Raw genomic sequence first — 16319 nt, 5'->3', positions numbered from 1 at the left:
TTTAGAAAAGAAACCTAAAGAAAGTTAATGTTTTCTATATGAATATTCAAGATACAGTTCATTAACATGCCAAACACCTTACCCTTTTCAGGCAATTCTGGTCCTCTCCCCCTACTTCTGCCCATCCTGTCATTTCTAATTTCACTTCGAGACTCATTTCTAGAGTCATTCCTTAGTTCAACTCGAGAGCTCTCCTCTCTCAGGTGGTTTCTGCCATAACTGCGGGCTTCTTCCTGGTACACATCCTCCTTCCGGTGACCATCGCGAGCATCGCGAACATCTCGAGCATCCCGAACATCTCGAGCATCCCGGGTTTCCCGAACATCCCGGATTTCCCGAACATCGCGAGCATCCCGAACATCCCGCACATCCCGCACATCCCGCGCATCGCGAGCATCTCGAGCATCACGAGCATCCCGAACATCCCGAACATCCCGAACATCGCGAACTTCCCGAGCATCCCGAACATCTCGAATTTCCCGAGTATCCCGAGCTTCACGGTCTCTGTAGTCATGTACATCCCGAGCTGACCGGGAATCTCTGGGATCACGGCTCTCCTTGGTATCTCTGCCATAGTCTCTCATCTCTCTGGAGTCCCGGATGTCTCTGGAGTCTCTTAGTTCCCTACGGTCTCTAGTATCTCTCCGGTCCCGGCTGTCTCGAGGTTCTCTGTCATCCCTATGGTCATGTTCAGACTCTCGGTCTTCTCTGGTGTCCTTTTCTCTATCCCTTTTGCCTCGAGTTTCTGTAACACAGTTTAGGAAACAACTCTAATACTGTTCACAATTTCAGGGAACTAGACGATACATGTCACACACAGCATTTAAGATTTATTACAAAAAGAGATTCATGTTAGAAAAAGGCAGAATAAAGGGTAAATGACAAAATTAAACCAGATGTGATGGCACATGCCTGGGGCTGCCTGGACTACTCAGTGAGCTGAGGTTCAGCGAAAGAGCGTCTCAACAACAAGGTGGACAGCAATAAGGGAGACACCAACAGATGCACACTCAGTACTCCCAACTGCATACATATGTGCACACATAGGTAAACATGGATGCATGCAGACAGCACAATACATAAAGCACACAAAGATATGAGTTATTATTCTATAAAGCATCTAGCCTGAACTGGTGACCCACACCTAGAAACTGCAGGAGTTGGCCGCTGACCTGAGAGCTTCCCCTGGCCTTGCCTTTTATCACACTTTCAGCTCTCATAAACTTGGGTAAATTATCTGCTGCATTCCTTCCTTTCACCTTCCTTGGGTTGTCTGTCTGTCTGTCCTATGCTGGGGACTAATCTTTGCGGTCTTGCAAATACTAGGCGAGCACTCTGCCACTGAGCCAAGTCCCCAACTCATTTTTCTCCTTTTTTTTTTAAGTTACATAGAAAGCAATAAATTAACACTCAAACAGCCAAAAGTACTCATTAAAAGGGCTTAGAAGGTACCAACTTACATACTTCTAAGTGCCTACTGGTACATACTTAATACTTTACATGACCCAGTCCAGATGTCACAGAAGACTCAATAGAACACAATCCTCTTCTATTCCTCATGTAATGATAAATATGGATATGCAACTTTAAAATAAAGTACAAGAACTCTGAGAAACAAAAGCTCAAACACAGAGCATACCTTCCCTCCTTTCGTGACGCCGATCATGTGACTGTGAAGTCCGTTCATGATCATGCCTCCCTTTTTCTCTCATTGGAGAGCGATGTCTTGGAGGACTCTGCTTCCTCTGAGGAGAAGACAGGCAATGTGTTGGGTAAGGAGAGGCGGAACGCCGTAAAGAAGGAGTTAAAGTCCGCTGGTAGGATGGGGAGGGAGTCCTTTTCCGACGAGGAGAAGGTGAATGTCTCTGAACAGACGATCCTGACTGCGAGGAGGAGGAGTGATGTCTAGAAGACAGAGGAGAATGGTGCTGTCCTGGGGAGGAGGACCTATGAGTAAACACAAGAAACTTGTTTAAGAGTTTTCAATTCCAGCCACAGAAAGTTCTTAAGATGAGATATAAAATGAAAGCTGGAAGTGGAAGTACAGGCAATAACCCAGAATAAACTTTAATTCACAATGCTATAAAATTACAATCACTTACATTTTAAAGATGTAAGTGATTTATGAGTCAAGTGCAAACAAAAGCTCTAGAAGAAATCCTGGAGATGAACCTACAACCATCAGTTTACTAAGCCAGAATAATCCCCAACTGCGTTCTGTGTCTTTATACCCACAAGGGCAACAGAGACCATTACAGGAGACCACAACCAATCAAAATGCAGACCTGTGGAGCCTGGTCCCAATAGAAACATTCACAACACAACTCCTACAACTAAGGCTCAGGAAACAGTGGAAAAAGCCAGAGGATCATGGAGTTTGCTGTGAGACTGGATCTCCTGGAAATGTCAGAAGCTAAACCCATAAAGTCTCACCAACATGACTGCTAAACATGAGCTGAACAAGGATGGCACCAAGAGACATGCTAACGTGGACGGGGTGAGTCATGAGGCCTCAAACCTAGACAAACAACTACCAGCACTAACAAATACTCAGAGCAGGAGAAACAGCCTTCCCTAAGAGCATATCAATTGGTCATCCAATACCAAATGGTCAGCCCTCAAAATATACAGGCAATAACACTACAGGCTAAAAAGGTTGTGTTTATGTAGCTAGGAACATGCATTCATGCAAACACCAAAGAAAAAAGAGGCTATAAATTTGAAAGAGAACAAAGAAAAGTACATGGGAGGATTTGGAGACAGAAAAGGGTAGGGAGAGATGATTTAATTATATTATGATTCCTAAAACAAAAAATAATATTTAAAAATAAAAAATGAAGAATGACTGCCGCTGAACTTCAATTCTCAATTTCTTTCTAGGTTACACTTAAAACTGACTCAAGAGGTCCTCTCAAGGCTGGGGCCTCGGTTCTGGCAACATGGCTAAATGTACCACAAAGGCCGGAGCGTTAAGAAATATAGGACCTGCTATGGTGCCTTCCTCCGGAAAATGGTGAAGAAACTGAAATCAGCTAGCATGCCAAGACACTTGTTCCTTCTGTGGCAAGACCAAGATGAAGAGAAGAGTTGCTGGCATCTGGCACTGTGGTTCCGCATGAGAACAGTGGCTGGCGGGGCCACTGCAACACAATCAAGTCTGCCATCAAAATACTGAAGGAACTGAAAGACCAATAAGAAATGCTACCATTTGAGATAGGCCTATTCTGCAATAAACTGTTTAAATTACATTTAAAAAATGGATTTAAGAGTATCTATAATATTCTTTGATGATTAGCTCAAAGAATATACACACAAAAGTCCCAGTAAATCCACAGTATCTTTAAAACAATACTATGTAACACATTTCTATTAGATCTTGGTGCCTAAAAGGAAAACTACAGTTTAAGCTTAAAATAATCAAAATTAAATTAAAGCCCAAATACTATCACCAAATAATGACTTTATCATCGTAACCATATTTTCTTCTCATACATTCTTTTAAGTTTCAGAAAATACTGATTTTAAAGAGCCTTACATTTTCTTCTCCTCTACTACTTTAAAAGTCAAAGACCAGCCAGGCATGATAGCCCACACCTTTAACCTCAGCAGTCAGGAGACAGAGACAGGTGGGTCTCTGTGAGTTTAAGCCCAGCCCAGGAAACAGAGTGAGCTCCAGGACAGAACTACATAATAGAGAGATGCTCTTTTTCGTTCACCCCCTCCCCTGCAAAAAAAGTCAATGACCAAGAAGCTCTAGAGAAAAAGAAAAATTGCAATCAAGACAGGAAGTGGCAGCTATGGTTGAGAGCCTGAATGGACCCGAGTCTCCACATGCACTGTTTATATAAAAGGTTTGAGCTAAGTAATGAAACTGGCTTGCTCTAAAATACAGTAGAACTATATAAGCATTGACACTGAAAATATGAGGTATGAATCTAGCCAATTCTACTGCATAATCCCAAGTTTCTGCCATTTTGGTAGAAAAACAGCATTTATAATTTTTGCTTAGTTTTAAGAGTATTTTTTCATTTAGTCCTGACTTGAATCCAATGAAGTGTATTATGGTTATTTTGCAGCTGAATAAATGTCAAAGACCAAATAATTTGCTTAGGATTTTGTATCAAAGCAATTTACTTGATTGTAAAATGTCTGTCCTGATCACGTAACTTCAAAATTTTGATTACATGAAAAACTCAAGAAGATTGGCCACTCTCTTGAGAAGCCTACACCTTTCACAGAAGAGTGTTGTATCCTTTTCCCGCGCCATTCTCTCCTTTAGTTCCTGTTTAAATCCTCCTTTGCAGGGGAGGGATTCATGAGATGGCCAGAGCAGGACCGAGTAACTTCCTCTATCAATCCCTGCCTTACTGCCTAGAAATGGGTCTCTCGCTGAACTAGGTTGGCTGGCTGACCAGCTAGCTCTCAGGACCCATTTGTCTCTACCCCACAGTGGTAGGGCTACAGACATATGTAGCCATGTTTGGCTTTCTGTTTGCACTTGAGAATTGAGCTCAGGTGTTCTTGCTTGCAGACCACCACGCCATCTCCCTATTTCTTAAAATGTTTCTAAATCCTGTTTGAGAAAGAGAGAGAAGACAGAAAGAGACTGAGATCGCTGGAAAGAAATATGCTTTTCCAAGGGAAGCATCAAATTTACAGAAGAATTAATCTGAAAAACAATCAAGAATGAATCTGGCTCTCATCAAAGTTGTGTTTCACAAATCTTTTTTTTTTTGTGTTTCACAAATCTTATAAACAAGGAAGAAAATGAACATACGGAAATCTTCAACAAAGCACTAGCAAAGTAATTTGAACAGCATGTTAAAAGTGCACACACCATGACCACATGGGTTTATTCCTTGAATGTAAGGGTAGTGTAACATTTTGAAAAATGAGTAATAAAATATACCACATTAACTAAAAGAAGGAAAAAATCATTCATGCATACTAATTCACAAAAATGTCTGACAAAATTCAACAGCATTTACTAGTACTCAGTAGAGCTGAGCATGGTAGCACACACCTTTAATCCCAGCAGCACTCAGAAGACAGAGTTTAAGGCCTCTGCAAGTTCCAGGCCACCCTAGTCTACATAGCAAGCTCCAAGCCAGTTAGAGCTACACAGTAAGGTCCTGTTTGAAATAATGATGATAATAATCAATAAGCCATTTATGAAAGGCCCACAGTTAATATACCACTTAACAGAGAAAGATGGAGGCTTTTCCTATAGACAAGGATGACAGCAAGGGTGCTCTTTCTATTCAACATAGTTTGCAATATCTTAGCCAGAAAAATAAATAAATATCCTCTAAAAGGGAAGGAAAGTAAAAATATTTGTAGATGACAATATCCTGCACGTAGGAAACCTAAATTCTCCAAAAACAAAACAAAATCCTTTTAGAATAAATGAGTTCAAATAAAGTTATAGGAGAAATGACATAAAACATCAGCTATGCTTTTACACACTACAATAAACAAACTAAAAAGGAAATTAAGAAAATACACTTATAGCACATCCAAAATAATAAATTTAGGAATATTAAAAGAAGGTAGCAAAAGACTGTTAAAAAAACAAAATAAAAAACAAGAGATTTATTAAGCTACCCACACTATAAAAGCAATCTATAACCAAAGCCTTTCAAAATTCCAATAGTTTTTTTTTTTTTTACAAGAGAAAATTTGTATCCTAAAAGTTATGGAAACCTAGGGGAACTCAAATAAAGAGCCAAAGTAATTTTTAAAAAGATTGAAGTTGGAGGTTTCACTTTCAGAATTCAAAACATAGTACAGAGATATATTTAAAAAGCACAAAGTTGTATTTATAGTGACCGTCCTAGCGGATTTGAGTGTTATCTCATACGCATACATTTGTGCATGGAACACATACAAAACCATGCAGTAGAATGAGTAAGTGCTCAGAAACAATCACTCAAACATATGCTCAAATGACCTTCCACAAAGAGGTCAGAATTAATTAAACAGGAATAGTCATTTCAACAAATGTGATGGCAAACTCAACCTCCAGACGACCTTTCAAATCCACACATCAAAACAATATAAGTCTCAAAAGAAAACAGCAGAAAACTTTATGTACTAGACTTGGCAGTATTTCCTGAAGAGATATTTAGAGACCCATGTTAAAACAGTCCTATTTAAAAACAACCCAAAGGCGAAACCTTCTTCATGAAGGAATGAACAAACAAAGTATGATTTGCACCATATGAAATATTACTCAGCCTTATGAAGAAGAAAAATATGCCACGTGCTACAATATGGATGAACTCTCCAGACATTATACTAAAGGGAATATTCTAGTAAAATATTGCATGATTCTGCCCATGAGGAGTCAAAGCCATTAAATTCACAGAGACACCAGAATGTGTGTGGGAGAGTACCGTGTGACGAACGCAGTTTCAAATGTACAGAACGACATTCTGAGGATGTGTCTCACACTGCCATTCATACATGCCAACTTTACACATCTAATATGGCTATCATTTTCCACTTTCACTTACAGTAAATACACTAAAATAATTTGATGTTAAATAACACATAACTCACGACTCATTGTAGAAACTATTAAACAATATATACAGTTGAAACAAAAATAATTGTAAAAAGCCACACAGCTTCTGCACGGTCAGAAGTCTTGGTTTTACATAAATATTGACTAAACAATTCTACTTACCTTGGCTTGTCTCTTTTTTCTCTTTGCCTTTCAAAATCCCGTCCTCTGTCCTTTCCATCTCTTGGTTTTTCTTCTATCCTGTCTTTCACTTTATACTTTTCTTTGTATTTCTTCCCCAGAATGATATCTTCCAGTATAGGAGGAGGTGGACTAGGAGTACGTGGCCCTTTCTTTTTACTTTGGTTGCTTTTTGAAGTCCTGAAGGTATACAAAGCTATAGTTAGAAGTCTCAATATTTCTGGAACCACACCTGGATATTTTAAAGTGCTTCTTAAAAATCAGCAACCTTCTTTTCAATTACTTGTCCATTCACTACGCTGTATACTAACAGCCAATATGCAGGGGAAAAGTGAGAAGGAGCAAAGAACTTATTTACTGTTTTTTTCTAAACAATGCTTGTTAGTGATGTCATTCCAAAGGGTAGTTTCTAAGAGAAGTTAGGGACAGTGGAAGAGTTTCAGGAAAAGATATAACATTATAAAAACAACTGCTAAAGCTGCATGTTTTTAGCCCATATATAAACATAGATGAAAAAGGTGAGCATCATGAGGTGCAATGATGCATGCCTGCAACCCCAGCACCTGGGTGCCAAGGTGATGCATGCATGCAACCCCAGCACCTGGGTGGCCATGGTGATGCATTCCAGCACTTGGGTGACTAAGGAGAGAATGCTGTAAATTCAAGGCCACCCCATGCTTCACAGAATTCTAAGTCAGTCATAACCACAAAGCAAGAAATACAAAAGGAAAAATACCATACCAACATAACATTATAAAGATCTTTAACACACTTCAATATCTCTCTGTCTCTTCCTTTTAATATCTACTCATTTAAAACTAGATAGTCATGTACAAAACAAAAATGAAGCTAAAATTTTATCTTGGATCACATACAGAAATTAATTCAAACTGTATCAAAGACCGAAACATACAACCCCAAATTTAAAATTCTTGAAGAAAACATGAAGGATAAACACTTCACTTGGCAATGGTTTCTTGGCCACAACTGTGTTGCAGAAAAGCAAGAGGTGCGACTGTAGCAACAACCTCCAGGGGCTTCTCCCAGAATCTCACATTTGTCTTCAATTGGATATTTTTAAGTCACAGCCATTTGACTAATTCCATACTTAATCATTTCAATGTACATGAAAATCTTTCCTCCCAAAAATGTCTTTACACAGACTTTTTCCAATTTCAAAACAACAACAATGAAAACCTAAACCCATCAATGCAATATTCTTATGAATGTGCTAAGTTTATGAATCTAATTTTCTAAATTTATTCCTGCTTTCTGTATGGACAATTCTGAATACACCATCTGCTCTTAGTTGTCCAACATTTTCTTAGGACTTTAAGGAGCCCCTTGACTTCACACTTCGAGTAAGGTTCCAGTGGAGCTTATTTCATATGACCTTGAGTTTTCTGTAGTCCCAAGATTCACTGAATATATTATTATAATGGATAGCATAGTCCTCAGAATTGCTGGTAAGATGTTAAAAAGATTAAAAGCATAAAAGCATTTGACTCATGGTTAGTCTTCAGAAAATTAAGCTCTCTTGGTCCATATCCCTCTGTTATTAGTGTAGATAACACTTACATAAGTAAGAGAGTCTTAAAATCTGATGACCGAATCTCTGCATCCTTGTCTTCTACCAACAACGGTAATAGCTGCAAACCTCAATACATCATGAGATTATAGAAACCTTTTGTGCACAACGTCATAATAAATGCCTCTATTTCTAAACTTTTGCCCACTTTAAAGGAAAAACAGACAATATTTGTCATTCATTCTAAGATTTTAGAGATGAATATATGGTGGAATCCTTCATAAAAATTTATTTCCACATTATTCCACATAATAGACACAAGCTGCATGTTCACTGGTCTTCCTCCTGGCCCAGCACTAAACTCTCTACAGTACAGTTCTCTGAAATGACTCTTCAAGGATTTCCATATGCCAGGCTACTGTACGCCACAGAGCTAAGTAAACACAATATCCATTTATTTTCCTTATATATTCATTCCATTCTCTCAACTTCTTTGAAAGCCCAAGAAAATTTCAACATGGCCCACGGGTACACGTTTGCCCACGTGTGTGGAGGCTAGAGCCCAGGTTCACATGTCACCCTACGAGGGCTGCCCACCTCCGTTGAGGCAGGGTCCCTCATTCGCCGGTAGCTCACCAATGAGGCTAGTCTGGCTGGCCAGCTTCCTTCCTACTCTCCACAGAGTCTCCACAGTCAGGGACTACAAACGCACACCACTATGCCCATCTGTGTATGTGGGCTCTGGAGAGCAAGCTCAGGCTCTATGCTTGCAGGTCAGCACTTCAGTGACTGTCCATCTCTCCAGTCCAGAAACACCCAATTTGATTCCACATGCCTGAGAAACTGCTGCTGTGTTAAGTCACCAACATCTTAGGATGCAGTTGCTACCATAACCAGAAATGCCTTAAAGAACTTAATAAGGGCAACACCAACGTGCACGCATGCAGGGGTGCGTATAAAATAACTACAGAAGAGCTCGAGAGAGGGCGGAAGGACGCAGGACAAGCTAGAGCCGGGAGAAGGAGAAGTAGCACACAGTAAACACATGGATGAAATTCTCAAACTTAAAAAGTAGTAAAATTGGAATTTCTTCATATCGCCTTTAAAAACACAGGGTTGGAAAGCAAAATTCTATTATACTGCATTGTTTTCCAAATGAAGGGACTGAGCTCAGCAAGATCGTTCACCATTTTAAAGTCTGCTGGGTATTTTTTTAGCAACATAATACATTATACTTCCTACTCATGGCATAGAGTCCACTGTCTACCTTTATCATCTTTATATTACTCTGTAACTATTCTGAGCAACTTTAAACACAGTTCATATTTGTCTTTATAAAAGTATCTAGATAGAAAACTTTATCCAAGTTAAAAAAGCAAATGGTCAAATCAGAGAAAATGCATTTTATTCAAAAATCACTCTGTAATGTGCATCTCCCGATACCAGCACACTACATCTTAGAATGAGCACCAAAGAAAGCATCAGCTTTCAGAGAAAGGTATGACTTAATTTACCAGTAATTACATCTATCCATTATGCTAACCTAAAAAGATCAATGAGTCTGTCACTCAGTTGATTTACTAGCATTGGTTGAAATACCCTATTCAGTTTTAACAGAGTCCCATCCTTGAGTTTAGTAGGTCTTCAAACAGTCTATAGTATGACTAGGCAATGAAATTAAAAGTTAGCTACCTGCAGGTTACAGATGTAGCTCAGTGATACAATGATTATGTAGCCCATCCAAGGTCCTCCATTAATTGTTAGAAACACACAGACACACACAGACACACAGCAGACTAAAGGTAATGTAATACTGTACAAAGGCTAACAAGGTAACTCAGCAGGTAGAAGTCCTCGCTGTATAAGCCGGTTGACCTGAGTTTGATCCCAGGAGACAAATGACCACCAGAAGTTGAAAGTTGTCCTCTAACCACCATATGCTTGGCATGCTGCAGTATGAGCATGCTCACTCTCCTATACACAATAAGAATAAATATTAAAATTAAACATTATAATTGTGCAGGGTGTGTTGGTGCACATCCCTATGATCCCAGCACTTGGGAGGGTAGTAATACCAATTCAAGGAAGTTTCAGAGATAAGCCTAAGCTACATAAGACTGTCTCAATTAAAAACAAAAAAGCTATACTTAATTTAGTGTTTTCCTTGTATTTTTATAATGTACTGTCTTACAGTACCTTTTTCTCTATATTTTAATGTTACATCTTAAGGGCAGCAACATATTGGAATATAGGAAATATAGCACTTAAACAAATGTGATGAAATTCAAATCAATAAATAAAAGGATAAGATAATAGTAAATAGTAAAAGATTATATGAAAAACAGGATGAAAATCAACGCTTTATATCTAAATAGTTATTAAAAATTTCTATGAGGAGAATAAGCTTCAAGGAGTACATAAACAGAAAGGTAAGAAAATAAAGGCTGCCTGGGTGATATAACCTGTTAGACAAATGGATGAACGGAGAGTAGCTGTACAGTCAAGAAGAAGAAGAAGAAGTCAGGATGGCTCACACCAACCTAAAGGTCACCCTCTTTCAGACCCCTCACAGTATCACTCAGTCCCAGGAACAAAGAGAGGATCCCGAGAGCACCTGTCACAAAGCAAAAGTTCTAAGCAAATGAGGAGCTGTGCAGAGAGAGAACAATGAACCATCAAGAGCCAATTTTCAAGAAGCTCAAATTTAATAATGGTTGTAAAATACACAGGCCATAGCTGAAATATAATGAAAACAGCAATTAGGATGAAAAGGAATCTACAACAATTCTGATGGGGAAAGAAACTATGTAGAGTAAGAAAAAAATGGAGAAACCTAACAGAAAATTTGGAATTTAAGTTAAAGTCTACAGGATTGAGCATTAAGAACTAAGCAGACAGGGCAGAATGAAACAAAAATATTGACAAGATAAAAAAGGTCAAAGTATAAATGTCATTCTTAAGGAGTCTGAGTTTCATTCTGAGGTGAGAAAAAGAGTTTCAACAGCATTGGAATTCTTTTTGGAATTTAATTGGAATTGTTCTTTTAAGATTTCTCTTACAGCATCTAAACTGGTCTGAGGTATTTGAGTGAAAAATCTATCTGCCTTGTTGAGTAGGCCCCATCTTACATAGGCAAAGAGATAAAGGAACTGAAGCCTGAGTTACGGTCTGAAAGCAGAAGACAACATGAGCTTTACTGTGGGGTCAGCTAAACAAGACTTGCCAAATAGTATTAAGGCATGTTTTTAGTTAAAAAAAAAAAAAAGTAGTATATGTACCTTAATTCAAACTACATAATAAAGGAGTTGTCTCCTGTCTTGTTCTTAGTCCTTACTGTAATTATATTCATTATTCCTATTTTGATTTCTTTAGCTGACTGCTATATCACGTACACAGTATATCTAATCAATGCACATACTGCTGAGTGCATGCTACTCTCGTGGCATGTAAACAGAGACATAAGTAGAACACTCCCTGTGTATACAATGCTTATAAACTGTAAACAAAGACATGGGACAACAGAAAGATAAATATGTAGTATAAACACTAAAAGCTAAAATATGTTAAGGAAAAAAAAGCAACTTGAATAAAGAAAGTTGCAGGATATATTTGTGTTCCAGTTCGATATATAAAAATAGTACTTACAGACAAGATCTCCTGAGTAAATTGGGACTATGGGGACCATAGGAGAAGGTAGGAGGGGAGGGGAGAGGAAAGAGGGGAAGCAAAGAAAAATATATAGCTCAATAAAAACAATCAAAAAAATAGTACTTACTTTGAAAAGTGATACATATTGTCTAAAGTATAAAAACGCATACATACCACACACACTAATCCCAGAGTTGAAAAGCTCCAGTGTGTGGATGGATATTTGTTTCCTTGTCTCTACGACCCTAAGAAAAGGGCTAGACTAGCACGGCAGAGTCACTCTCTTAGCCAAGCAAGCAGTTCTGTTAGCGGCACTGCAGAAACATCCTGCTCTCCGGCACTGAAATCACCTACTGACCTCTGCTGGTCCAACAGTGGAGAAGCCACCACAGCAGCCTTCCGCTCTTTCTTGCCAGCTGAAGATGCCTTGGGGCTTGACTTCCGCTTTGGCGATTTACTGGACTTTCTCAGAGAGGGCGATGGAGACAATTTCGATCTCACCACTTCTGGGGAAACCTGTCAAATTAGTTATCAAGGCAATTCAGAAACTCGCGGAACCAAAACAAAAGTTGGGGGTGAGGGGAATAAAAACCAGAGCAGTTCCATCCACCAACATGAGACCAACTCCAGAACCCATGCTTTGAACTTATATATTAACTAAGCAGTTCTAGCAAATACAGATATCAAAAAAGTACTTTAAAGTTAAAATTTTGAAAATTTCCTCAGGAAAATCAGAAATTACTTCCAAATAAATTCTATTTCCGTACATTAGAAAAATAAACAGGACAATCTAGAAACATCAGGGGCCTGAGATGCGTAGAACTCATTTTGTATCACGCTGATGGATACAGGCAATGGAGTGTCCGTTTGGTCCAACAGCAAAACCATTTTCCACTTAAAACCTCATGTAAAGATTGAATGATTAATCTTTTATGGTGGCGCTGATATGTGGGGAGCTGAATAGTTTACCACTGTGTTAGTATGAATTAAGCTACAGCTTGGAGCTGACTTCTGTGCTCAATATCCATGGCTATGTTAGTAATACATTCACTTCAATACACATACCTCCTTTTGAATGATAATTTCTTCTCTTTTATCCATGTTTTCTTGTTCCAATTTCATTAATTCTCTCTGTATTTTCTGACGCTTCATTTCCAATGACAACTCATGCACATAATCATAATTAATATCTCCATTGTCAGAATCTTTAAAATACAAATTCCATTATTTGTTAGACACTATTATAATTATGTGTAGAGAATTAGACTTTTCAGTAAACTTTTATAGAACTTTTAAAAGTGTATTCTTTCATTAGAATAATATTTCTATGAAGAACTTAATTCCTTCTGAAAATCTAATATTAAGGTTTCTATATTTTCTGAAAGTGTCTTGTGGCTATCAGATGCGTGGTTTCTGTTACGTGATTTTTAACAGCTAGAATTCAATCTGGGATATAGCAGTGATGGAGCATTTATCTGCTTTGGCCATGGCTCTGAGCCCCAGCACAGAAAAAACTGGATGAAAGCAAAACAAAAGTCACAATTAAAGTACTGAGCTACGCACTGAGGGCACCAAGGCCTTCAATTCTTCGTACAGGATAAGAGGACCTGTGTCCCTGCTTTAGCCTCTTTACTAAGGGAAGGTTAGGCCAGGAATTTGGAACTTCAGTTCTCTAATTCTGCCCTTTTGATTGGGAGAGGACTGATTTGTGTCTAAAAGCAAAGGTAACTAATTTAACATTAATGTGTGTTAATTTTGTTTCTTTGTTCTTTGAAACAGGGTTTCTCTCTGTAAGAGCCCTGGTTGTCTGGGAACTCACTCTGTAGACCAGGCTGGCCTTGAATTGCTGGGGTAAGAGGTCTGCATCTCCTTGTCTGGCCCAGTCCCAGTTGCTAATTTAAGGATTTCTAGCATTTTTGCTTCAATTGACTTAGATTACCTTTTTATGTCAGACCAATCATTCATTCAATGGATCTGGTTGTCACCTTTCATGCCCAGCCTTTTCTGATGCAAAAGATAAGGACTGTCTTTGCTTGTTTGTCTTTTATTTTTAAAGAGTGAAGGGAAGGGGTGTATGTTAAAAGATCTTCTACTGCAATATACAGTTGTTCTCAGTAGTTAGTGGCACTCAACCCCTCATCCAAGACACCCGGAGGAAGGAATCCATTGACTTCCAGTCTAATCCTTGACCATACGTGGCTTGGTCACAAGCCAATGTGTTCCTGTACAGCCTTAGCACTTTAGAACAATTGCCATCCAAAGGTAAATAAATAAAATGAGAAATTAAAAAATAAAATCACTAAACATCATTCACTTGATTACTTTAAACACAAGAAAACAGACTTCATTGCTGCGCATAGTTCAAATGAATTGCAGCACCACTGTCCATCCTGCCTGCTGTGTAACTCTATGTTCACTGCCTGACTGATTACACAGTATATAGAGAGAGTATGACTCTAAGTCATTGGGAAAATATGATATATGTTGACAATAGTATACTTAACACAGAAAAAAATATAGAACAAAAAGATGCCAACACAACAAAGAAAAGCTGATGTTATTTAAACAGATTCTTATTAATTAATGGAAAAGATGATTGAGTACATGGATAAAGTAATTCACACACACAAAAAAGATATAAATGACATATAAATAAATCTTCTACATGTTTTGTAGAACATTTTTATTACAGCATTGTTTGGTGAGGCACAGTAAGGGTATAGTGGTAGAATGGAAGTTAGTATATCTAGCCTGTAAAATGATTTACTAATATGGGTAAAGTCTTAAGAATATTCATACTCTTTAATATCAAAATTGTTTCTATTATTATCTAAAAATAGGCTTTAAAAACTACAAAAAGGATTAAAGACTAAATATTTGAGATTGATTTCCTTGTTTTATGACACACTTTCACTTTAAGTCTTAAGCAAATCTGAGTACAGAGAAATAGGAAATTCCCTTTAGACCACCACAACGGTCTTCATAGTGCCAACACTAATGGCAGATTAGTGCTGCATACATAGAATTCTCAATACAGCAACAGAACTGTGAGGCATACTGGCTCACAGCACTGGGAAGGATGAAGCAGAAGAATGCGTTTGAGGCTAGGGTGAACCACAAAAAAAGATCCTGTATCAAAACAAGAAAAGAACAACGCCCTCACCCACAAAACTACAAACATTGTCGCATATACAAGGTCTCTCCATGTCACACACACACAGCTCAAGTATCTTTACTTTAGTATCTGCAAAGCATTTCATAAGCTAAGTATAACATGGCTTACGCAGCCAGTCTCCTCCTGAGGGATGCCAATGTCTTGCTGCTATACACAGGGCTGTTATAGTAACTGCCTTGATTTAGGAATGCAAGTATTTCTCTATGAAGTTTCTCAAGCTAGGTTTGCTAGAATCAGCATACAGTTTCTGATTTTACTATGGCCAAACTGAACTCACACAATACTTTGCCAATGGAAATTACCACTTAAAAACAGTATTTTTATTTCTGGGAAACTGACGGGTAGACAATTCTGTCTTTGTTTTTAAGAGTCTTTCCCTGAAGCATAGCTGAATACTTATTAGCCATTTCTAGTTCTTAGGCATTATCCATTTAAAATTTCATGAGTTTTTTTTAAAATGGGACTATCTTCTTTATTATCTGTGACAGTTCATTATATGTTTATTTGATATCTTTATTAATGCTTACATATATCAAGTATTTTCTTCTGGTATAACATCTACTTTTAATTTCTTTAGTTATAAAACCATTTTTAAATTTTATGCATTCAAGTCTTCTGTGGCTTTGAGATTTTATAGTTTATTTTAGGATAATGAATCTGCTTCCAAGATTACCAAAGAACTTTCATTTCATGTATTTTTCTTCTCCTGCAATGACTTTTTTGGTTGTTTTTTTATTTTTTGTTGTTTTTCTACATGATGAATAAATAAGAGAAGAATTAGGAAGCAAGAAGGAAAAAACATCATAGGAGAGGGAACATGGCAGCAGGCAAGCATGGGGCTGGAGCAGTAGCTGCGAGCTTACACCCTTATCCACAAGTTGGAGGTAGAGAAAGCTAATTGAGAACGGCTTTGGCTTCTGAAATCTCAAGGCCCATCCTCAGTGACACACCTCCTTCAACAAGACCACACCTCCTAATCCTCTCCAAATAGTTCCACCAGCTGGGTACCAAGCATTTAAATATATGAACCCATGGGTCATTCTCATTCAACAGCCCCCTCCATACTCCCCTACACCCCATGTACACATAAGAAAACCACAAGTATAGAAGAGAACATATAATAAATATACTAAATTGATGAGAAAGGAAGAAATTGGCTTTCAAATGCAATGGAATATATTGACTTTATATAGAAATAGAAAGATATCTTATACATAATGAAAGAGCTTCAAATCCTTCAATATATTAAATAATTCATTAAC

The 16319-nt window shown here is 38.0% G+C and overlaps 1 protein-coding gene across 3 annotated transcripts in view; it reads right to left on the bottom strand.

Annotated features, from left to right (window-relative positions):
• Zc3h13 (zinc finger CCCH-type containing 13) overlaps nucleotides 1-16319 on the bottom strand; it is a 65829-nt gene that overhangs the window by 21638 nt on the left and 27872 nt on the right. For all 3 annotated transcript variants that reach the window (XM_048421958.3, XM_048421960.3, XM_048421959.3), the window contains exons 6-10: nucleotides 12948-13087; nucleotides 12241-12398; nucleotides 6689-6886; nucleotides 1640-1947; nucleotides 83-745 (exon numbers count right to left, since the gene is read on the bottom strand). In XM_048421958.3, coding sequence (XP_048277915.3) covers nucleotides 83-745; nucleotides 1640-1947; nucleotides 6689-6886; nucleotides 12241-12398; nucleotides 12948-13087 — 1467 coding nt within the window. The remainder of the gene's footprint in view (nucleotides 1-82; nucleotides 746-1639; nucleotides 1948-6688; nucleotides 6887-12240; nucleotides 12399-12947; nucleotides 13088-16319) is intronic.

This window comes from Myodes glareolus, chromosome 12, assembly GCF_982192425.1.
Source record: "Myodes glareolus chromosome 12, mMyoGla1.1, whole genome shotgun sequence".
In the NCBI taxonomy this organism is placed as follows: domain Eukaryota; kingdom Metazoa; phylum Chordata; class Mammalia; order Rodentia; family Cricetidae; genus Myodes; species Myodes glareolus.
This window is presented reverse-complemented; position numbering and strand designations above follow the sequence as displayed.